The sequence below is a fragment of the Chironomus tepperi genome, unplaced genomic scaffold, assembly GCF_022539635.2.
Source record: "Chironomus tepperi strain 1889 unplaced genomic scaffold, CSIRO-AGI_Ctep_v1 contig_85, whole genome shotgun sequence".
Taxonomy (NCBI): domain Eukaryota; kingdom Metazoa; phylum Arthropoda; class Insecta; order Diptera; family Chironomidae; genus Chironomus; species Chironomus tepperi.
This window is the reverse complement of record NW_027226207.1, coordinates 3,275,744-3,295,541: the sequence shown is the minus strand read 5'-3', so window position 1 is coordinate 3,295,541 and position 19,798 is coordinate 3,275,744. Positions and strand designations below refer to the sequence as shown.

The following is a 19,798-nucleotide window of genomic DNA, read 5'->3' as shown; positions in this document are numbered from 1 at the left end:
CCCGAAAATAATTTTCCTCGGAAAAAACCACCGCGACAATAAAAAAAATACAGAAAAATGAGATAGAAGAAAGTAGCTTGTCGTGTCTTATTCGCTCTTTTGTGTTTGTGCATGTACAACAAATCTCGTATTTCTATTGTTTATTTTCAATTAATTAACTGGCTTTCGGTTTCATTTTGCACTTTCTAACTCACTCAGGCTGCTCAATTTTCAAGAAAAAAAAATTTTATTCCTCACTTTTCAGCGCTCGTAGTGATTTTCACAGCTGCTATCTTTAGAGACGTACGTGTATTCCGTCGATTGTGTCAATTTGTCTGGCTTGGCTTACTCATTCGTTATTTTTCGTGAAATTTGAGAATATTTAGCGATCCTTTTGCAACTTGATTTATGTCCATCAATACATTGTCGTTCTCCATTCATGCCTTTATCAATGACACATTTTCGCATAATAAATCACGATTCATGCCTAACAAATTGATGTTTATAAACAAATAAAAATTTAGACCATCTGGGGTAGTTGTCGATTGTCAGGTCTAAGACAAACATCTGGAGATTGTTTATTGAATGATAATGTAGTGGGTGATTGACTTTTGATGAGATTTATTGCTCATAGACATACGTACGCATTTTAATTTGTATTTCGGATATTTGTGTATATTGGAGTGGATTAAACAAGATTACATGAAAGTGAATTTTTGTATCTCAGACTATGTAAACAAACTCTATTTTAAGGCACTGTTATCTCATAAGATAAATCAATGTCTTTCAATGTTTGTGAGTCTGTGAGCTACTTTTACTTTTGTTACGGAAACTTCAGTCGTAAAAGTCAATTTTGAATTGTATTTTGGACATAATGGTAATTAGGTGAGTATGCTTCCTGTTCTGATCAGTAACTAATGTATTTTGACAAGAGAACTGCCAAGGAAGAAGGTAATGTTCATAGATATGGCCGTCATGTGACCGTTAGGACAACTTCACGTCTTGCCGTTAATATGGCGACGTAGCTGTGTCCTAGCGAACATGTTGTGCTGTTACGGTACATAAGAATTAGGATGCAGCACCCAACGACCTAGCTTCAAACTAAAAGTCCATCGAAAAATGCAAAAAGGAATTTGAGACGATTCAAATTCAACTCAACCCAAATTTCTTCGAGTTGAGTCAACTGGAATAAATCCGCACTCAAAAACAGAACCCCTAAAATTCAAGGACGATTTTTTTCTCATTTTCAGCACATTGTTCACGTACTCAAAAATCGTATTTACATATTTTAACATGTCAAAGCCAAAATGAATATTCAACATATGTCATTATTTTGCGTACGCATTTAGCTTGATAAAGTCATTTATTTCATAATAAACAGTCCACAATTTCACTCATGCAAGGAAGCTTGACTATAAAATATTGGATTTTAAAGTGTATCAGCAAATAATCATCAATTTGCCAAAATAATCTTGAATCATCGCATAAATTTGGATGGGAAAGTGTGGTGATGATTCTTAATATAATTTTATTGTTGCATTGTCAGGGAGGAAGCTACAAATTTTTTTGAAAAGAAGGAAATTTAAGGAATTTATAGGATTTTTCTCAACTCAGAGCTTGAAGTCAATTTGAATTTTATACGGAATCGAGTTGATTTTCCCATACAAGATCCAAGTCGACTGCAAGCACTGCTAAAAACCCTAGCAAATGAAAATCCTTCTTTCCACAAAATAGTGAGGTGGAAGGGATGTGAAAAGGAGGGTGAAGGCTGACCTACAACCTCCGTACTCCCTGAATACCCCTTTGTGCATTCGTCATTAAAATTCAGAGTTTGAAGTTGATTTGTTTGTTGACTCAATTTCATATAAACTTGCCCGATCAGCACATACTCAAATGTTGAGTCCTCCAGCAGTTGCATGCAAAGATCGAAATGTCGACAATTTGGAAAGTTATGTCGATTTCGAATTTTAATAAATGCCGATCTGGTCGAAATCATCGAGGAATTCAAATTACGGTATTTTGCATATATTGAATATGTTTTGGAAATTAGATCCAAGGGACCAAAAGCGAATGACAACCAATAGCAATTAAGTAACTCGAGCAAAAATGCGTTCATCATCCGCACAAAACAAAAAATCCACCGCGCATCGACTTGTTGTATATGTACATACATTGAGAGTTGATTGTGTCACGAACTCACAAGTAAAGTATGAACGACAAAAAGGCCAACAAGAGTAGAAACAAGAGCAGTAAATTGAAGCTGTTAGTGTCGAATGAAGGAAAAAAAAATAAAATTTTCATCTTGTTTTTCTTTTTTAAAACTGAGCAGTTCAGCAGTTGCTTCTCGGACGGAGACATTGAATAATTTAACTCGTGCTGTCTCTTCAAATGTGTGACTATCTTCGTCAGTTCATTGATTCATTGAACTTGCTTTCAAAATAAAAAAATTTATAGATTTTCAATTGTCTTGACATGAAGTGATAAATTTGGTGACAATTTTTGTGTGTTTTATGGATCAAAAAAAAGAGAAAAGAAGAAAAATTCCCCAGTGACTGTAAAGAATTTCACAATTGTGAAAAAAAATTTTGTCTTCATCTTATTCGTGTGAAATGTGATCAGATATATTTTTTTTGTTAAAGCACAAACTAAAGCCGACAAATTTTTTTTTTTCATTCTATCTCATCAAATGAGGAACGAGGAAAAAATAAAAACTGTTTTATTATTAAAATAAGAAAAGAAATGTCGAAATGAAGCTAAAAATAATGAAAAATTTCAGCCTTTGAGGTGAAAAATTTTGCTGCAAATTTTTCTTATTTTTTTTCAAGATTCATTTTTAAATTTTTTTGTAGTGAAGGAAGCAAACCTGGATAAAAAAAAAAATATTTTCGTGATAAAAATAAACACGTGAAAATTTATTTTGACCTGACCATAAACATTTCAGGCATAAACGTTTATGAATGTGTGAAACGAAAATTCGATACGGAAATAAATTTATAGTGCTGTGAAAAATGTCAGACACATCGACTATTGACGAACCCGAGCGTAAAGTTAAGCTTGAAAGTTTTTACTTTCAACGTAAGATTCTCTTTGGATGTACAATTGGATTATTTGTTGGACTTATATTGTGGATTGTTGCAATATCAACAAATCGATGGTTTATTGTTAGGTAAGTGACATTCTATCGTTATTTATTCATTCATACGACTACGTGAATGTGAGGAAGAAAAAATTTCAATTTTCTTACAAATCTGCACTATTTCTTATTTGTCACGTTCCTTTCCTGAAACTTACTATGTGAGGAAATAATTATTTCTTTAAAGTTACAATTTGAGACAAAGGAATTGAGACTCTTGAAGACTATACTATAAGAAGCATGGTCATTTTAACTATCAGGTCTCTTAATAACATGTCTTGTCCATCGAAGACTGTTCACTTTAACTCGTTTTACAGTTCTAGACTCCATAAGATGCTGATATATTTTCTCATTGTCGCTACATTTAAATTTGTTTCTTTTTTCCTTCTTAGGGTCAATCATGACCTCAAACAAGCAATGACACCGCTTTTAGGTACCAAACTATTATTTTTTTACCATGAAACTTTTCCTTTGCCTTTGCCTGTCAGGAGACTCTAAAGAATATCCTTTTGAACACTCTAATTGCATTAATGTCTAAAATAGTCTTGATTCTTAGTGAGCAGATTGGAATCTGTTGAACTTACCCCTACATAGGCAATTTTGTAAGTCCGAATGTAAGGCTTCTGTGTCCAAGTGTATATTGCAACATACCGAGTTTGTGCATCACACTTAGTTTGAGCATGTGGGTTCCATTCTCACAAGAACCCGAACCTTCAATCACAGCATAATACTCACAACATAACAGTCTCCAATCCCTAAAAACATTCAATCTAAAACTCGTAAATGTTGTTCTTGACATTCCTTCTCCCATCTCTCTTCTCTTTTGTCAATTTGACTCAACAACAATCATATGAGATACATAGATATAAAATTTCTCATCGAAATCAAGAATGAAAATAGATTTTGAAGTGTGCCAAAATCAAAAAGTTTTTTTGTTTTGAAAATGAAGCTATAGGACCCTTAAATTGTGTTTGTCAACACGCACCGGCATTAGTTGCTTAAAAATATAATTTCAATAAATCATTTGTCAAAAAGTTGTTGATGAGCTGTTGGAGGTATTTAGGAAATGTGAAAGAATGTAAATATTTTTGAGTTTTTGGCGATAAGAAGCTTCAATTTGATGCTCGATTTGATTTGGTGTCCACAGTGATTTTGGCTTCATATCTGATGAAGTGAAATCCGACCACACGTAAGAGTCAAGTTACCCTGAGGACACTTTTTGAAGACTTTCTCATGACATGTGCAGCATGGCTTAGTCTTAGGGTTCATGAACAGTAGGCCTGCATTTCCTACATCATAGATGACCAGGTCTGCAATTTTTGGACAAGCCCCAGTTAATTTTATACATAAATTTGCAAATATTAAATTAATTTAATCTTTCAACAATGACATAAATTGTTCAAGTCATAACTCTTTACATTCAAGTGTCATTTGAGCATGCAAAACAGTTTTTAACAAACAGACACAATAAAACTCATTTTATTGTGCACAAAATATGTCATTTTATGTTTTAAATTTCACAAAGCCTGTCTATAATTTAAAAAACAAAAATGTATGTCGTGCTATAAAGTTTCCTGCAAAATAACTGCCTATTCTGCAACACTGACAATAACTCTATAATTAAAATAATTATAAACATGCGTACAAAGTAGCAACCCCATCAATATCCAACAGATGACCTTAATTTAAATCCATAAGGATACAATTTGATTAAAAATTAATCTTGAATAATCGTAAAAATGGGATTTACTGTCCTATAAATAGTCTCTAGTGGAGACAGACAGGCGTAAAAATCTTAATAACCCGATAATTGTCGACACATCCTCTATAGACAGTGGAAGGGACAAATAAGAATTTTAAAGAAATTTTCCACTATAAAATACAATGTGATTTGGATTGACAATTGAGATTAAAAGTAGAAGAAGTGGAAATGAAAATGTGAGAAAGAAAATTATGTGCAATTTATTAAGGTCGTCATTGTGTCTACCAAGAATTGCTTTCGTGCATAAGTTTTAATTAAAAAATTTTTAACATTGTGATTTAAATGCAGGAATTTTTTATTTTTGATTGGAATCTATGAAGGAATAAAAGTGGGTGTGAATTGATTTAATTTATAAGTTAAGATATTGCCATTTCAAGTTATTAGCAAATTTATATCTGAGCAAAGTGGAATCTGGAAGATTTAGACATTATAAGCGATTTTGGATAGAATAAGGCTTGAATATGGCCACGAAGAATCTTGGAGTATTTAGTCATTTATAGGCTATTCTGCCAGTGCAATAATATGGCCTTTATGGCCAGGAGGTTAAGCAGCAAGCTAGATATCCGTATGTTACTCATTGTGAGTACGTGAGTTCGACACCTGATCCATCTGACATTAAATGAAGCATTGTCGATATGCCAGAATTCACTGAATGTTTTAGACATTACAATAAGGAAAACTCTAAGTTGATCTGTAAATTCAGTCTGATTAAAGTAGTCCCGATCAGCATAGATTAGAATGCTTCTTCCATGTCGTTAAGCAAGCGGTATACTCTATGCTAAGTGACAGCTAATTGTCAAAAATGACCAAATTCACCGTTTCAGTGTCACTTAGTTTTGAATAATACTGCCGTCTCAGCTTCATAGTGGTAACATACAGATGTGTGCTGATCGAAAGAATTTGAAGCTGAACTGACCCTAATATGAGTCACACGCAATGGGTAAATAACCTCTAAATGACTACAAATCCTATACCAGCGCAACAAATATTTTCTTATAATCCACTTAATGAACTCTTCTACATAGTCATAATAATAGATGTCTTTATACATCAGCAAGTATGCATTAAAAATCAAGCAAAATGACAAAAACATTTATTTTGACTTCTACCTACAATAACTTGCTGTAAGAAAATTTTCCTCAAAACAATAAGAAACTAAGGAACAAAAAATAGAAGTCAACAATGTAGCACAAGACAAAGTTGAATGAATTCACATATTTTTCATCAAACTCGCATTCACAGATTAATTTAATTTATAAATTTTTTGAATTTTTTGTTCGCACAATTAATTAACTTTTTAATTTTCTTACTTAATTTTTATGTGTCTTCTGTGCAGCGGAGGTGATGGTGAGTACATGATGTTGTGTAAATTTGTTAGGTTGCTTGATTTTTTGGTGTTCATTCATATTTTATGAAGTATTTCATTCAAAAGTCACCAAAATTCCCTAACGTGACACACAAATAAATGAAGTCATGCCTAGATGGTCCATATCCTACCCATTACTCTATTTTTACTAATTTCCTATAAAGCCAACTCATTCAAATTTTCATATTAAATTGACTAAATAGCTTTCATGTTGCTGTACTAATAATTCTCATCATAAATATTCCTATGCATGCTTTTTTTCTTCTTTTCCTTTAATGCACCGCTAATGCTCCCCATGTCATTGATTAATTTACGCATATTCATGTTCAACTGTAGACAAATTAAAATGTTATGCACATGTGAAAAGTTAATTAGTGTAAGGAGATTTATTGAGTGCGGCATGTAGATGTATGCAATGTAAATTTACTACTTTCTCAGGAATTTGTATCGGAATTTACATGCATTTTAAAAATAACATACGTCATGGATAATAATTGTGTCTACTTTGTGTACTTTGAGTAAATAAGCGGTAGGATGAATGTATAAATGGAATGTGTTGAGTCTAGTTTGGAAACTTGATGTCTCATACTTTAGAGATATTTTCTGAATGGAGGTGAATCAAGGAGAAGAGGGGAAGAAGGAGGAGGGGTAGGAGGGCATATGGAAGTTTTGGTCAGCTCCTTAAATATTCCAAGTTCCCTTTCAAGATACTTACATATTTACTTCCTTGGCGAAGGCGAATGAGGGCCAGTGCTGCATTTAGAGTTAATCGATAGCTGAGTCCGTCTTTTGATGTCTTCTGCCAGTTTCTAATTCCCAGCACTTTTATATCGTTGCTCACCCATGAGCTCTTTGGTCTGGTTCAAGATAAAGAGCTGCATTTGAGCTAAACCTCATCATGACCAATTTAGTTCCACCTATTTTCATCATACATTTCACTCTTTCACGATATTCACTTTTTGATTCTCGAACTTTTTTGTAAAATGCATCATTTTTTAAGCCCAGTCAAATATATTCCCCAAATTACCAACATCAAGTGGAGTAAAAAATGATATAAAATCTTCAAACATGCTGTTGGACATCAGTGAAAGATGAAAAGCAACAAAAACTGATTTTATTGCTTATGGCTTGTTTATTTTAATGTGAAAAGAAGAAAAATGAAATAAAAAGCATTTAAGCATTTCATTACACTTAATAAGATAGACTTTCGACTGGTGCCAACAATCAGCAAATGATGTAAAATTGGAATTCAAATTGAACCGGCTGCATTAGACCGGATGAAAAATCCATGTTTTTGTTTAGTCTGTGGAATGAAGGTATTTCAGGAACAAAAATAAATTCAAAATTTTATAACTTTTTTGCTTCATTCCGTAAAATTAGCAGCTCAATTTATGTGTGAGAAAGATCTCAAAAATGTGGGCGTATTCAGCTACAACTTTTAATAACTCATGCAGATGTTTTTATTTTTATTTTCTATTTACGCATTCACATTTCCGCATCACACGAATGTGAAAATTTGCAAATTCGGGAAAGTTTCTATATGTGCTGAATAAAGCAACTCCTACGTAAAATTGACTAGAAATTGAGTTTAAAGTTATTAAAAGAAATTTCAGAAAATTCACATAATTTTTTCGAATATTTCAAATTCTAAGTAAGTGCGTACCTATATAGGTTGTATACTTGGAAATATCAAATTTACTTGCTTAAACCATTAGCTATTCAGATCACTGATGAGCTGCGCCAGACGGTTGCGCCAGGCAATTCACGGCTAATTACTGTTTAACGAAATAGGATGCGCCAGACTTCGGCACCTACAGTGTATAGTGGTATCAGAATCACTCGTTTGATGACATCTATGCCTGTTTCCTGAAAAAAAGTTGTGAGACAGGTTTCCACTACAAATCATTTGATTCATGAATCATCTAAAGATTATTCATCCGTACCAACATTTGCATCCTCAAATTAACAGTCTGTCTTAGTAGTGCTCAAGCTTATTAGTATACAAAACACTAAAACTAATACTAACTCCTATTGGGTGTGTCGTTTGCATCTAAACTGCTCACAATACACTTAAAATTACTTGGCGTCACAGCATTGTCCCACAGAACATAATTTAAGTAGCACTGGTCCATCTCCCACAAAATTAAGCAACATTTCAAAATACCCATTCAAAAATTTCAAGACACAGACCAAAACATCCAACAATCATCTCAAAAAGATGTGAGAACATAGATTAATCTTGAAATAATCACACTGTTGCTGCTGCTCATCATTTACAGCTGTTTACGCCTCATTCATTCCTCATTTAATGAATTGTGTATGCTTGTTGTTGTTTGTGCATCCCTAACGGCTTTGTAATAATAAAAATCATTGCAGTAATCAGTGAAATAAAATTCACGAGATACTTGAAATGTTTTGACATCTTTCAGTGCCAATGCCACTTTTACTGCTGTTGATATACATTTACAATTTATTTATTTTCTCTCTTTTTTTTTACAGGAATTTTTGTTGAGAGTCATCGACGATATTTCAAATCATCGCATACAGGTGAGACTACTCAAATGATATATTTTGATAATTTGAGTTGAAAATATCCATCAATTGACACAAATGAGATATGAGAGATGATTTGTCTTCAGCTGGTTGCAAAATTCTTCTTCAATTTGTCAATTTTTTTGTTTAAAGCTTTGTGACTCAATTCTGCAATTTATCGTCCATCTGTTTTGCTTCACTTTTATTCAATGCCAAATGATTAATTTGCTGTCTTCAACCTATCGTAACGTAACAAAATGAGAATATAAGGGAAATGTAGTAAAATAAAGCTTATTGCATGTCTAATAAGATCACTAATTAAGGAAGGTGTCTGTTTTGATTCCGAGAATTAAGTTGAAATGCTGTCAGAGCTTACAAAGTGTAAATAATATTATTAGATGCAATAAGATAGTTTCGTAAAGGGAAGAGAAGATGCTGCTTGTTACAGTTTTTCTGAGAAGATAGTTGATATATTGTATAGTTAGTACTGATTAACTGGAGAGTGTTTGCAATTCCTGACAAGTATAGAGTACGTTTAGTTCAGTCAGTGTAAGAAATTTTGTGACATTGATCTTAATAAGGCTGTGGAAGCTAGGTGGTAATGACGCTATATGTGTAAAATACAGCAGTATTTGCATGAAACATTCATTTTACACTGTGAAGAGGAAGTGAAAAGTTTCCTTTGTCGAGTCCCGAACTCATGACCTCTTGATAGCTTTGTCTTCAAAAATTTAATAACAAATAACCAAACCACAAAGCCATTTCGACTCACATGAGTTGTTTCGACTTGCTCTGTTCTGGAGAGAGGGTGAGGTAGGTTCGGGTCCCCTCTCAAAAATAGCTTTGTCTCTGTTATGCATTGGCACACAATTATTGTAAGATTAAACAAAGTTTTGTAGATTGAAGTTGATCCGATTCATAAACACTAAAGAAAGTTAATCTTTTCTTTGGCTTCATTCTGTACATCTGTATATCAAGCATCAAACAAGCTAGAAATTGTTCACATGACTATTAAATATTAAGTCATATCCTTTGATATTTCACAATGTTAAATATCTGTTGATGCTTGGTGTCAAAATCCTCTAAAATTGTCTTTTTCTAATTTTTTATCACCATGTTAATCATGTGATCTTTCAGCACTTCCTTTGTTAATTTTCCATTAGATATATGTTTAACTGACCATAAAACTTCATCATTAATTAATTTTAATTCTTCAACAGACCACTGAGCATTATGAGAATATAATTTAGATCAAATTTAATTTATCATCTTAATTGCCTGTCTAAGCTGATTTTTAGATCCAACAGAGAAAATCAGCCTTTGATAAATCAGCAGCGACAAAAATCTCAAATCTCATTTTTGCTAATTTTAACTTGCAAATTTTTAATTTTTTTTCTCTTTCACATAAAACAGGCATTTGGAGGTAAGCGGCTAGAAATGACATCAACATATGCGTATAAAGCGACCAGTGTTGATGAAAATATTCACATATGGTTTATGATTACCGTTCTTTAATGTTTATAAATATTTAAAATATTTCATCGTAATAAAATATTATTTTCTTGAATAAACAGACATTGTAGGTACTGGATACAGCCACAAATAGTTTCATCATCTGTTGTGCGGAATTTCACAACATTTTCAACTTCATATGATGGACTTAAAGATGCCAAAGCGGCGATAGAAAATGAAGAATTCTTCAAAACTCTACAGAATGTTGACTTGCCAGACATAGCGAATATCACAGAGAATAGTGAGGAATTCAGGAAGCATTTATTTGCTGAATGGTTTGATAAAGACAAAAGTGACTTTGCGGAAATGAAGAGTAAATTCCAAAGCTTTCATAAGAAGCAGAAAGTCATGAATGTCATTTATTTAAATCCTGGAGCGCACGAGATTGTCAAGAAGAGGTTGGAAGGCTTAGTATTTCCTCTACAATTCAACAAGACAGACACTATGTATGTTGTAATACCAGAAATGCTTAAAGATGCTTTATTTGAGGGATGGAATGATCATGGAATGAAAATGCTGAAACTACTGTATCATTATGGTAAGAAATGGGTTATTGAGCAGCAGTAACTAATGATTGACCGAAATAATCTTAAATTTCAGCAAACAGCCTTGAAATCAATCCAACAATTCAAATAGGAGACAACAGATTTGTGTTTCAACCACCATTTCCACCAAAGAGTCTGAAAAAGCCGGTCAATGGATTTCTTTATCATAAAAATCGTAAGTTAAGCATTGACAAGAACTATGCGACATACCAAGAGAGGAAGCCTCCTCCACGGATGCTTTACGTCTCAGACATTGGTACATTTGATAATACTAAATGGAAGCGTCTCCGTGAATAAGTCTAATGGCTGCCATATAGACTAGACTTCCATTTGGTATCAAAAAATGTATCCATACCGACGCTAAGGCTCCTGAGCTCAAAGTTGACACGAATCGACTTTGAACTTTGCCTAAAGCCTGAATTTCACAAAATATAAGCACTAATGCCATGAAACCTCCATATTTCCAGAAAAATGCACATACTACAACCTCTTCGCCGATGAAGCAGAAATAGCCGCTGATCCAGCAGTTGACGAAGATATGCTTGATCTCAGCAGAACAGCTGCAACATTTTCAATTATCGCATTATTCATAATGGTTTTGGGAGTGTTCTTCACTGTTTATACATTTTTAAATCCTCGTTATATGTTTAAGCGACTAGCAGGTGGTGTTCATTTTATTTCGGGTATCTGCTGTGTAAGTGTTTGTCGCGCTTTACATGCGTCAGTTCAGCATGCTGAGGAACATTTAAAATTTGCTTTTCCTGGTGATGCGACTTATACGTAAGTTGATTGATTCCTTTAATTGAATATTAATAACTGTCAAATATTTGCAGAACTGGCTATGGATTCTTCTTTGGATGTCTTGTTGCGGCAATCAATCTCATCTCATGCATAACGTTCTTCTGGTATTCTAAAAAGAAGAAGGGTGACAAAGCAGCTACTGAAGAGCTAGGAATGGCTGATGAAAACATTCAAATCGGAAGATAAATTTCCTCAAAAAAGTCAAATTTATTTTTATGTTTTTTTATTTTATTTCATTTTGTTTGTTACTTGTCACTTCTGTCTGTTTGATGATATCTACCTTGTTCTTTTTCTTCTGTGAAACCTAATTAATAAAGACATTTAATAAATTGTTAAAGAATTATAGACATGATTTTTGATTATAGTGTGGTGTTCCTCGAGACTGTCTTAGCAGGCAAAGAGCATGCTGTCAAGAGCAAAGGAAGCTGAGAGCACCGCACATGAGCATACTCATATAGTTCATTTGAGATAAGCTAGTTCTAGAAAGTTTGCTCTTTGTCTGTTAGGAAATTATCATCTTTGTCTGCTGCAAACTGATCCAACTTTCTTGAGCTCGACTGTCTCCATTTGTAGACGACAATTGCCTCCCATTTCAAACTGTATACCTAGATTTGAGTATTGTGAAAAAGACAATAACGTTAATCTATAAATTGTATTGAGTTGACGCGCTGCTTTGGTTCTAATTCAAGATCTTCAAAACTAAAGATAAGCAACTAAGCATCAAAAACAGGTGGTTTTTTTGTGTATTAAGATTAACGGATTTTTGAAATTTAAATTTACGTGTTGTTTTCATAATTTTTTTAATGTTATTGACTTTAGATAAAATAGAATTCTAAGTACAGAAATCATTCATTAAAAAGTATTTAAGTGATTAATGTTGAAAGGTGGTCTAAGGATGGTTAAGAGACATTTTGTAAAAAATTGGGACGAGTTCGAGAAGCTTGTCGTACAGCTGGAAAAAGACAAATTACCGATCAATGTGTTTTTCACTGGCGACAAAGATGAATCTGGTGAATCATGGTGCCCTTATTGTACTCGTGCTAAGCCAGTCGTTGAAGAGGCATTGAAAAATTCAGCACCTGAGGATTCACACTTTATAACTTGCGAGATTGATAAGCCATTCTGGAGGAATCAGGAGAATCCATTTAGGAAAGATACAAGGACACATTTGGTTTTCCTTCCGACATTATTGCGCTGGAAAGCTCCTCAACGGCTGGATGGATCACAAGTTGCTGATGCTGATCTTGTAGCGATGCTGCTTGAAGATGAGGATTAAGTTCTTAATTAGCCAATTTTATGTATTATGCATGAACAATAAAAAAAACATTACTTAGCAAAAAACATTAGAGTTATTAAAAACATTCAAACATTGAATTTCGGTCAGTTAATGTGTCTCGGCTAAATGAATCATTTGAAGGAATATTCAAGATGTTTTTGTCTCCACTAAGTTTAAATGTAAGGTTTTCGATATATTTAGTCTTGACAAAAATCAATTCAAAGGTTCAATGTTTTTTAATGTTTCATGTCAATTTTCACATCACAGAGCTTTACATTAACTTATTTTGAAAATATTATGACTGTTTTATTTGTGAAAAATTAATTTTTTACATTTCCTTTATGAAATGTTAGTATCACGGCAGTTTAGTTAGGTCCAAGTTGCAAATGCTTGGTGAATTTGACGAAATTGATCAGAATGCCATGGTAACGACATTTAAAAGCATAAAATAATTACAATTAATTAACATCTTTAATCCTCCCTAATAATTTAGCAAAAACATTAAGCACTCCAGATAGATCGATCCTGAATCCCGTGAAATACTCAAAAATATTCCAATTTGTTGGCTTTATGTTCCTTTCTAGAAATTCACGTAATGCTTCCTTATTTCCATCGAATAAAGTCTCTAAGTATAAAGCGAATTCCTTGCACGTATACTCATTGCCATAGTAAGCAACATACAGCATAAAGTCATTTGAACTTAGAATCATATTTTGCATTTCAGTTTGATTAAGTATGGATGTATAATTTTCCTTAACGGAGTTAAAGAATCTTCTGTCTCTTTCAGCATAAATTAAGCTCAAATGGAAGGCATTGAAATGAGAGGAATCAAAAAGGTAACTTATGATTTTTTCATTGTTATAGTAGAAGAAGTGTCCAGATGTGTCGCTCCTTAAAAGCATGTGAACTTGTTGCTCATTAGTTGAATGTTCAACAAAGAACTGCCATATTTGTTCAAATGTGCGTTTATGAAATGCAGCACGATGTAGGATATTTTCTCTAATAAACATGTCATTTATCTCAACATCAGTCATAATTTCTTTACTTTTGTTGATCAATACGGGTAAAATATTTTCATACTCTGGATATTTTGCATAGTAATAAAATCGAAGGTACCAATAAATAGCACTTCCAATTATCGATTTTGTTTCCTCTGTTGATACTAAATGTCCATAATTGGTCCATAATGACTCATAATAAGTGATTGTGAAGGTGTTGAAGCTCTTATAAATTCGCGGACTTGTGAGGTAAATGAAAAGTTCTTTCTGTTCTGGTTCTGTTAAGTTGTCCTTGACCTTATCCATAAAGCTAAACAAGTAATCGTCAGCAATTTTTTCAGTTCCAATGTCATACTCATCATGCGATTTTGGAAACTTCAAATGATTGTAAAATGTCATTCCGAATAGAATTATTCCCTTCTGGTTCCTTCCGCTGATGAATTTTTGAAAATCTTTATCCTTAAGTTCGTTCCTTACAAATTTCTTAATATCAGAATATTGAACATATTTTGGTCGATAGAATGTACTATAAGTTGCTGTACACAGTGTTTCGTCTTCATTTACTTGCAGCATATCCACGAAAACATCATAATCCTTTTTGAAAAATTTGAACATACAGGCAAAGATTTCAGGATCCTTATGGTCCAAAAATTCAAAGAAAAATTTCTTAAATTTTGTTTTCAGCAGCTGTGAAATGACTGGATGGAATGATTGATTGCCGTTAGATTCCTGAGCATCAATATAGTCTCCCATAAATTTGGCAACTGTCCGCATATCGCTATAACTTTTAAAAGCATAAAAGAACGTTTGAAGTCTCAGTTCAGCTTCTTCAACATTCAAATCATCCTTAAAATCATAAATATTCTCAATGAAATATTTAGCATGGAAGAAGTCAGCAAAGGTCTTATGGGCAAATGAAAAATCATTCTCGTTATTGATGAACAAAATTCCAATCCTTGTTATTTCCTCAAAATTCAAAGATTTTGGAATTTTCATATCCATAATTTTCAATTTTCTAATGTTAAGGTACTCAAGTTCATTTTGAAGGGCATACTTCTGATATAATTTGATAATTTCAAAGTTACTGCCAGATAAAAGTTTATTTGTAATGTTTTGAGCATGATCTCCCTTATTTTGCCAAACAGTTACCTTATGTTGGACAAGCTTTTCAAAAATATAGTAATGATTTTGTGACTTTACAAGTTCGCTGTCCGCTTCAAAAATTTCAGCAATTAATTTGAGCATCAATGGTGTATTAAAGTTCAAGTTTAAAGTGATATTCCTGATATTATCATCCAAATTTTCCTGCGTTATGTTCTGTGACTTGAACAACTTTGTCAAAAATTCAATCTGTTCATCTTTATTGAATGGAACTAGTTGATATGCCTTCAAATGGAATTTTTCCTGAAGTTGCTTAGAGTATAAAGGTCTGGTGCTTACATATTGGATATTTGTGGTATTTTGATGGATGTAGCTTAATACATTCTCAATAAACTTATTGTAAGTTGGTGAAATTTCATCAAATCCATTCCATAACAGAACCACATTTCCAGACTTGAAAGATTCTTTGAAAATTGCTTTTTCAAATTCAGTTTTGGAATTTAAATCAAATAATTCAGTCATAAGCTTGTTAATGTCCGTTAAATTTCCACTACTATTGTACTTTTTCGAGTGTTCCTTAAGATCAATGTACGAAACCCATCGGGTCGGGAATCTCTTCTTGATTCTCATTGTGAGCTGCTTAAATGTCACTGTCTTACCAGCACCTGCTTCAGATGATAGAATAAACATCCTGGTTCTCTTTGTTCTTTCTATTGTGTCTTCAAATCCATCCTTTGTGTTCGAATAATTCTCAAAGTCAATGCAGTCCCCGGAATTTTCAAAAATGAAGTGTCTTTCTATGAAAAATTCAGTGTTATTAGGAATCATCCTTCCAACAGTTATGGTCTTTCCATCCAGTCCATCAATTATTTCTGAGGATGTTAAGGAATTGAAGACTTCTGGACAAATGTCAATTAATTTCTCAAACTTTAAACTTTCATTCTGGAAGGTAAAGTTGGATTGCAGGAACTTCAGCTTCAAACTTGCCGCCATGGTACTCCAATCATGATGAATGTAACCATTCAAATAATTCAGGTATGGGTCACTTAAATCCAATGGTTTGTCATCAAACATCTGCATCATGTGGTCGGAAGTTAACTTGTTGTATGCTGTTGAGTTTTCAGGAAATAAATCTTCAAATTTGAGTAGTACATTTTTGTAGCTCACAATGCTATGCTGGACTTTTAATATTTGATCCATTGACAGTTCACTGTACATATAGTTAGGCTTCTGCGATATCATTCGGCCCAAAATAATTGCGAAAATGATTGCCAGAGCTGAGAGTATTGCAGACCAGAAGATAATACTCTTAAGGTTCGATATTTTCCTGTCTTTTTTCTCAATTTCCTTTTCGTCACGTCTTTCAATTTCCGGCAATGAACTCATCATTTCAGGCACAATTTTTTTCTCATAAAACTCAAAAAGCTCAATGAAAACTCCTCGGACCTTCTTCAATCTCTCAGGTTGATCATGATACAGAACAATCAAATGTGGAACTCGAACGATTAATTCAGCATGATGCATGTCTGGTGGGTATGAGTCATACACAATGTCGATGATTCTCTCCACATTTCGACGCTGTTGACATTTTTCAGATATTTTCTCAAATTCCTGCATTGTTTGGTTGTCATTCCTGCAATATGGTTTGGCATTGTTTCCATAAGTCAAGTTGATCGCATAATGACAAAATTCATGTGCTATAACTGCATATGTTTCATAATGTGTGGTTTGATCAAGGAGCTGCTTGGCACCAACGTAGACTCGTCCAGACAAATAAAACATTCCATTTGTGGTTGAATCAGTCGTTGGGTCAGTAAAGTAAACGGAATCGCGGTTAAAGTCAAAGACACTTCGGAGCTTCTTGCAAGCTACGACAACCATCAATAGAACACTGAGTAATGGATTAGAGTTGAGAAATTTGTAGGCTTTAAGGACATGCTCGCGCTTTTCTGGAGCATTTTGAACATCATGTCCAACAAATGAATGCGCCATGAGGATATTGATGTGCTTTTCTGGTAAGTCCTTTAAATGACGGAAGTGAATTTCTCGGACCAATTTACGTTCATGTTCTTCCAGTTCGTCCCAAAATTCCTCTTCATCTTCATGATGTGCGAAGAATACTTTGTGAGTAATAAGAAGCTCGTAAACTTCCAGTGACTTATTCATAATTGCAGCTTTAGCAGCTGACACATTGTCAATGTTATAAAAATACCGCTGGTTTGGGTTTTGTACACGAATGTCTTCAATTTTTTCCTTATATCGATATAAAATTGCACTGTGCATTTCCTCATTAGTTCTAATGAACTTCTTCAAATCATTTGAGCATAATTCAGGATCAATTCCACATGGAAATGGCAGATTAGCATTCAGTAACGTCAAAATTACATCACTGTGATTATTATTCCATGCAAGATCCTGTGCCTTTACAGAATCATCTGAAGATTCAGAACTGATGCCCATTTCAAGTAGAATTTGAACAACGTCAGCTTTGCCTGACTCGGCTGCGATTAGAAGGATGTTATATCCTCGATCATCAGCTAGAGAATGAAGTTCGATTTTGTTGGCTTCTGGGGTTATTGTGAGGTCCTTGATAATTCCTGAAATAGATCATATTTAGGAATGGACAATATACAGCCATAAAACATTCAAAAATCTCACCTAGTTCTCCTCTACTTAAGGAATCAGCCACAAAGTTGGCAATAAATCCACAAATTTTCTTCTCGTCACTCAAAGATGTTTCATCGTATGCTTTAAACATCAAGAAATGCTGAAAATCCTTCGATTTCCAATAAACTAAGAAGTTGTCGTCATTTGTAGATCTAATGTAGATCACAACTGCTTTATCCTGACTAATCTGTATTAAATTTGACAGATGTGCTGACGTAAGTTCTCCAAAATCCTCTTCAACTTGAAACTGGATGAATAAGATGCTGTCTTTAGATTGAAGCTCAGATTTCACACTTGGTGACTCGAAGAACTCAATGGCAGTTGGAAGATTCTTGCAGTTTAAGATTGACATTTCTCTTATGTCATTTCTTTGATTGGCAATCGGGAAATCTTGTAGATCTATAGAAAGTTCATTCTGGAAACCTGTAAATAATTTGTAAATGGTGACTATTATTTTTGGTAATTTATTCCGTGCGTCATAGTGGCTGAATATGCGTAAAATGCGGATTTTAATATGACGAACAGCACTGCGTATTCGTAGGGCACCTGTAAGTTGCCGTAATAATAGGAAGACGTGAGACAGACTTCGACCCTTTTTAATGCCGTTAGGTCATTTATCGCATAATGTCTTTCGGGGAAAAATGATGATTTTGCTATTTTTAACCAGACGATATCCAATATGGAATATCGAAAACAGGAACCAAAACAAAAGTCTTTATAATCTACAAAATTTGCATATCGTTGTCTGTTTTTTTTGCATGCTTTTTTAATTTTTTGCGTGTCATTCCTTTTTTGTTATTGATAGAACCTGTTTGGACCGTCATAAGATTTGCAAGTCTTCAAATTATCAGTGATTCTAACTATAGTTATACTTCATTAAATATCACTAGAAGCTACTTTAGTGAACTTATTTACAGACCTAAGTTACTTCATTTCAAAGCTTCAAGTAAGGATCAACTTAATTGACAATCTAACAAATCCTAAAACTTACCTTCTCGACTTCTTCTGAACTTCCTCTTACTACCCCTGACATCCTGACTCTGAAATCCTACACGACTTGCTATTCTAGTAAAATGCTTGCGAATAGCATCCATTATAATTAGTTTTGAAGCTGCTGTACTTAATAATATTTTTAAATTTATTGCACAAATTAATAAAACTCCATCGCAGATTTTTCAGACACTTTCACTGCGACGTCTAACGTTAGAATGAAGATGATTTCGATTAAAATGTTTTCACCTTTAAGCTTAAGAAGAATTTTTGAGTATGTTTGTGGTCGTCTCATTTTTTCGTCCATAAATTGAGAGAACAACACGTGCTGTAAACTTGTTTGTTTACTGTTTGTTATACTATATCATACAAGCTACTCTAAGTCTAGTCGTTGCAAAAAAGATAGCATTTTTGGATCTGTGACGTAGTGAATGAATAGATGAATAGAAAATATTTTTTTCGCCAATAACACAAGCTGATCAGCGTGACTTTGACATGATGTCGTATTTTCAATCGATTAACCGATTTGTGCTATTCGATTAATGTCTAGTTGATTTCCAGCAGAGTTCGAAGTCGTCTAGAATTACATGAAGCATCAAGTCGACTCAAGTCTTCTTCTTCACAAAAAATTCGATTCAATTAGAGCTTTTATATCTAATTCAATTTTTTTGGGGTGAACCTCATTGGGCTGATTATATTGCTACTGATTTTGCCCCCTAAAATGTATGCAAAACTAGATTCCATCTACATTTATACAAAAAATATTATCAACCTTCACAAATCATTCCTTAAAATAAACCCTCTCTTTAGTCAGAACTGTACAAAAGTTAGGAACTCTTTGAATGTTTATATTCATATTTAAGGGAGGGTTAGCATATATTTAAGGGGTTTAAGAATGAAATAAATTATTAAAAATTATAGGATTCGATGCATTGAAAAGATAGAGATATAGAATAAGGATCTAAAATTTTGATGCTTAGCTGTACAAACTGTTTGCAATTTAAGCAAACTTCGCATAGATCTTAGCTAGTGCCAAACCAAGAAGTTACAAAATCATGAATCCATCTTAAAACTGAATAAACCAAATAATGGAAGCTCTCAATTTTATTTATGAAGTCTAAACCTAAAATATAGCA

At 33.4% G+C, this 19,798-nt stretch overlaps 3 protein-coding genes across 3 annotated transcripts; 2 read left to right on the top strand and 1 right to left on the bottom strand.

Moving 5' to 3' along the window:
- The first annotated feature begins 2,235 nt into the window (after positions 1-2,235).
- On the top strand, positions 2,236-11,975 carry LOC139086423 (uncharacterized). Its single transcript, XM_070634878.1, has 9 exons — positions 2,236-2,763; positions 2,829-3,145; positions 6,211-6,221; positions 8,740-8,787; positions 10,186-10,195; positions 10,347-10,822; positions 10,885-11,004; positions 11,297-11,609; positions 11,663-11,975. The coding sequence occupies exons 2-9, from the start codon at positions 2,988-2,990 to the stop codon at positions 11,814-11,816; spliced, it is 1,290 nt and encodes a 429-aa protein (XP_070490979.1). The 5' UTR covers positions 2,236-2,763; positions 2,829-2,987; the 3' UTR covers positions 11,817-11,975.
- A 550-nt stretch (positions 11,976-12,525) lies between these two features.
- LOC139086491 (thioredoxin domain-containing protein 17-like) lies at positions 12,526-12,906 on the top strand. Its single transcript, XM_070634955.1, has one exon. The coding sequence runs from the start codon at positions 12,526-12,528 to the stop codon at positions 12,904-12,906; it is 381 nt and encodes a 126-aa protein (XP_070491056.1).
- A 281-nt stretch (positions 12,907-13,187) lies between these two features.
- On the bottom strand, positions 13,188-18,864 carry LOC139086115 (uncharacterized). The gene is made up of 3 exons (XM_070634440.1): positions 18,664-18,864; positions 17,664-18,095; positions 13,188-17,602 (listed from the first exon to the last, which is right to left on the bottom strand). Exons 1-3 carry the CDS (start codon positions 18,764-18,766, stop codon positions 13,365-13,367), a joined length of 4,773 nt encoding a protein of 1,590 aa, XP_070490541.1. The 5' UTR covers positions 18,767-18,864; the 3' UTR covers positions 13,188-13,364.
- Between the last annotated feature and the right edge of the window lie 934 nt (positions 18,865-19,798).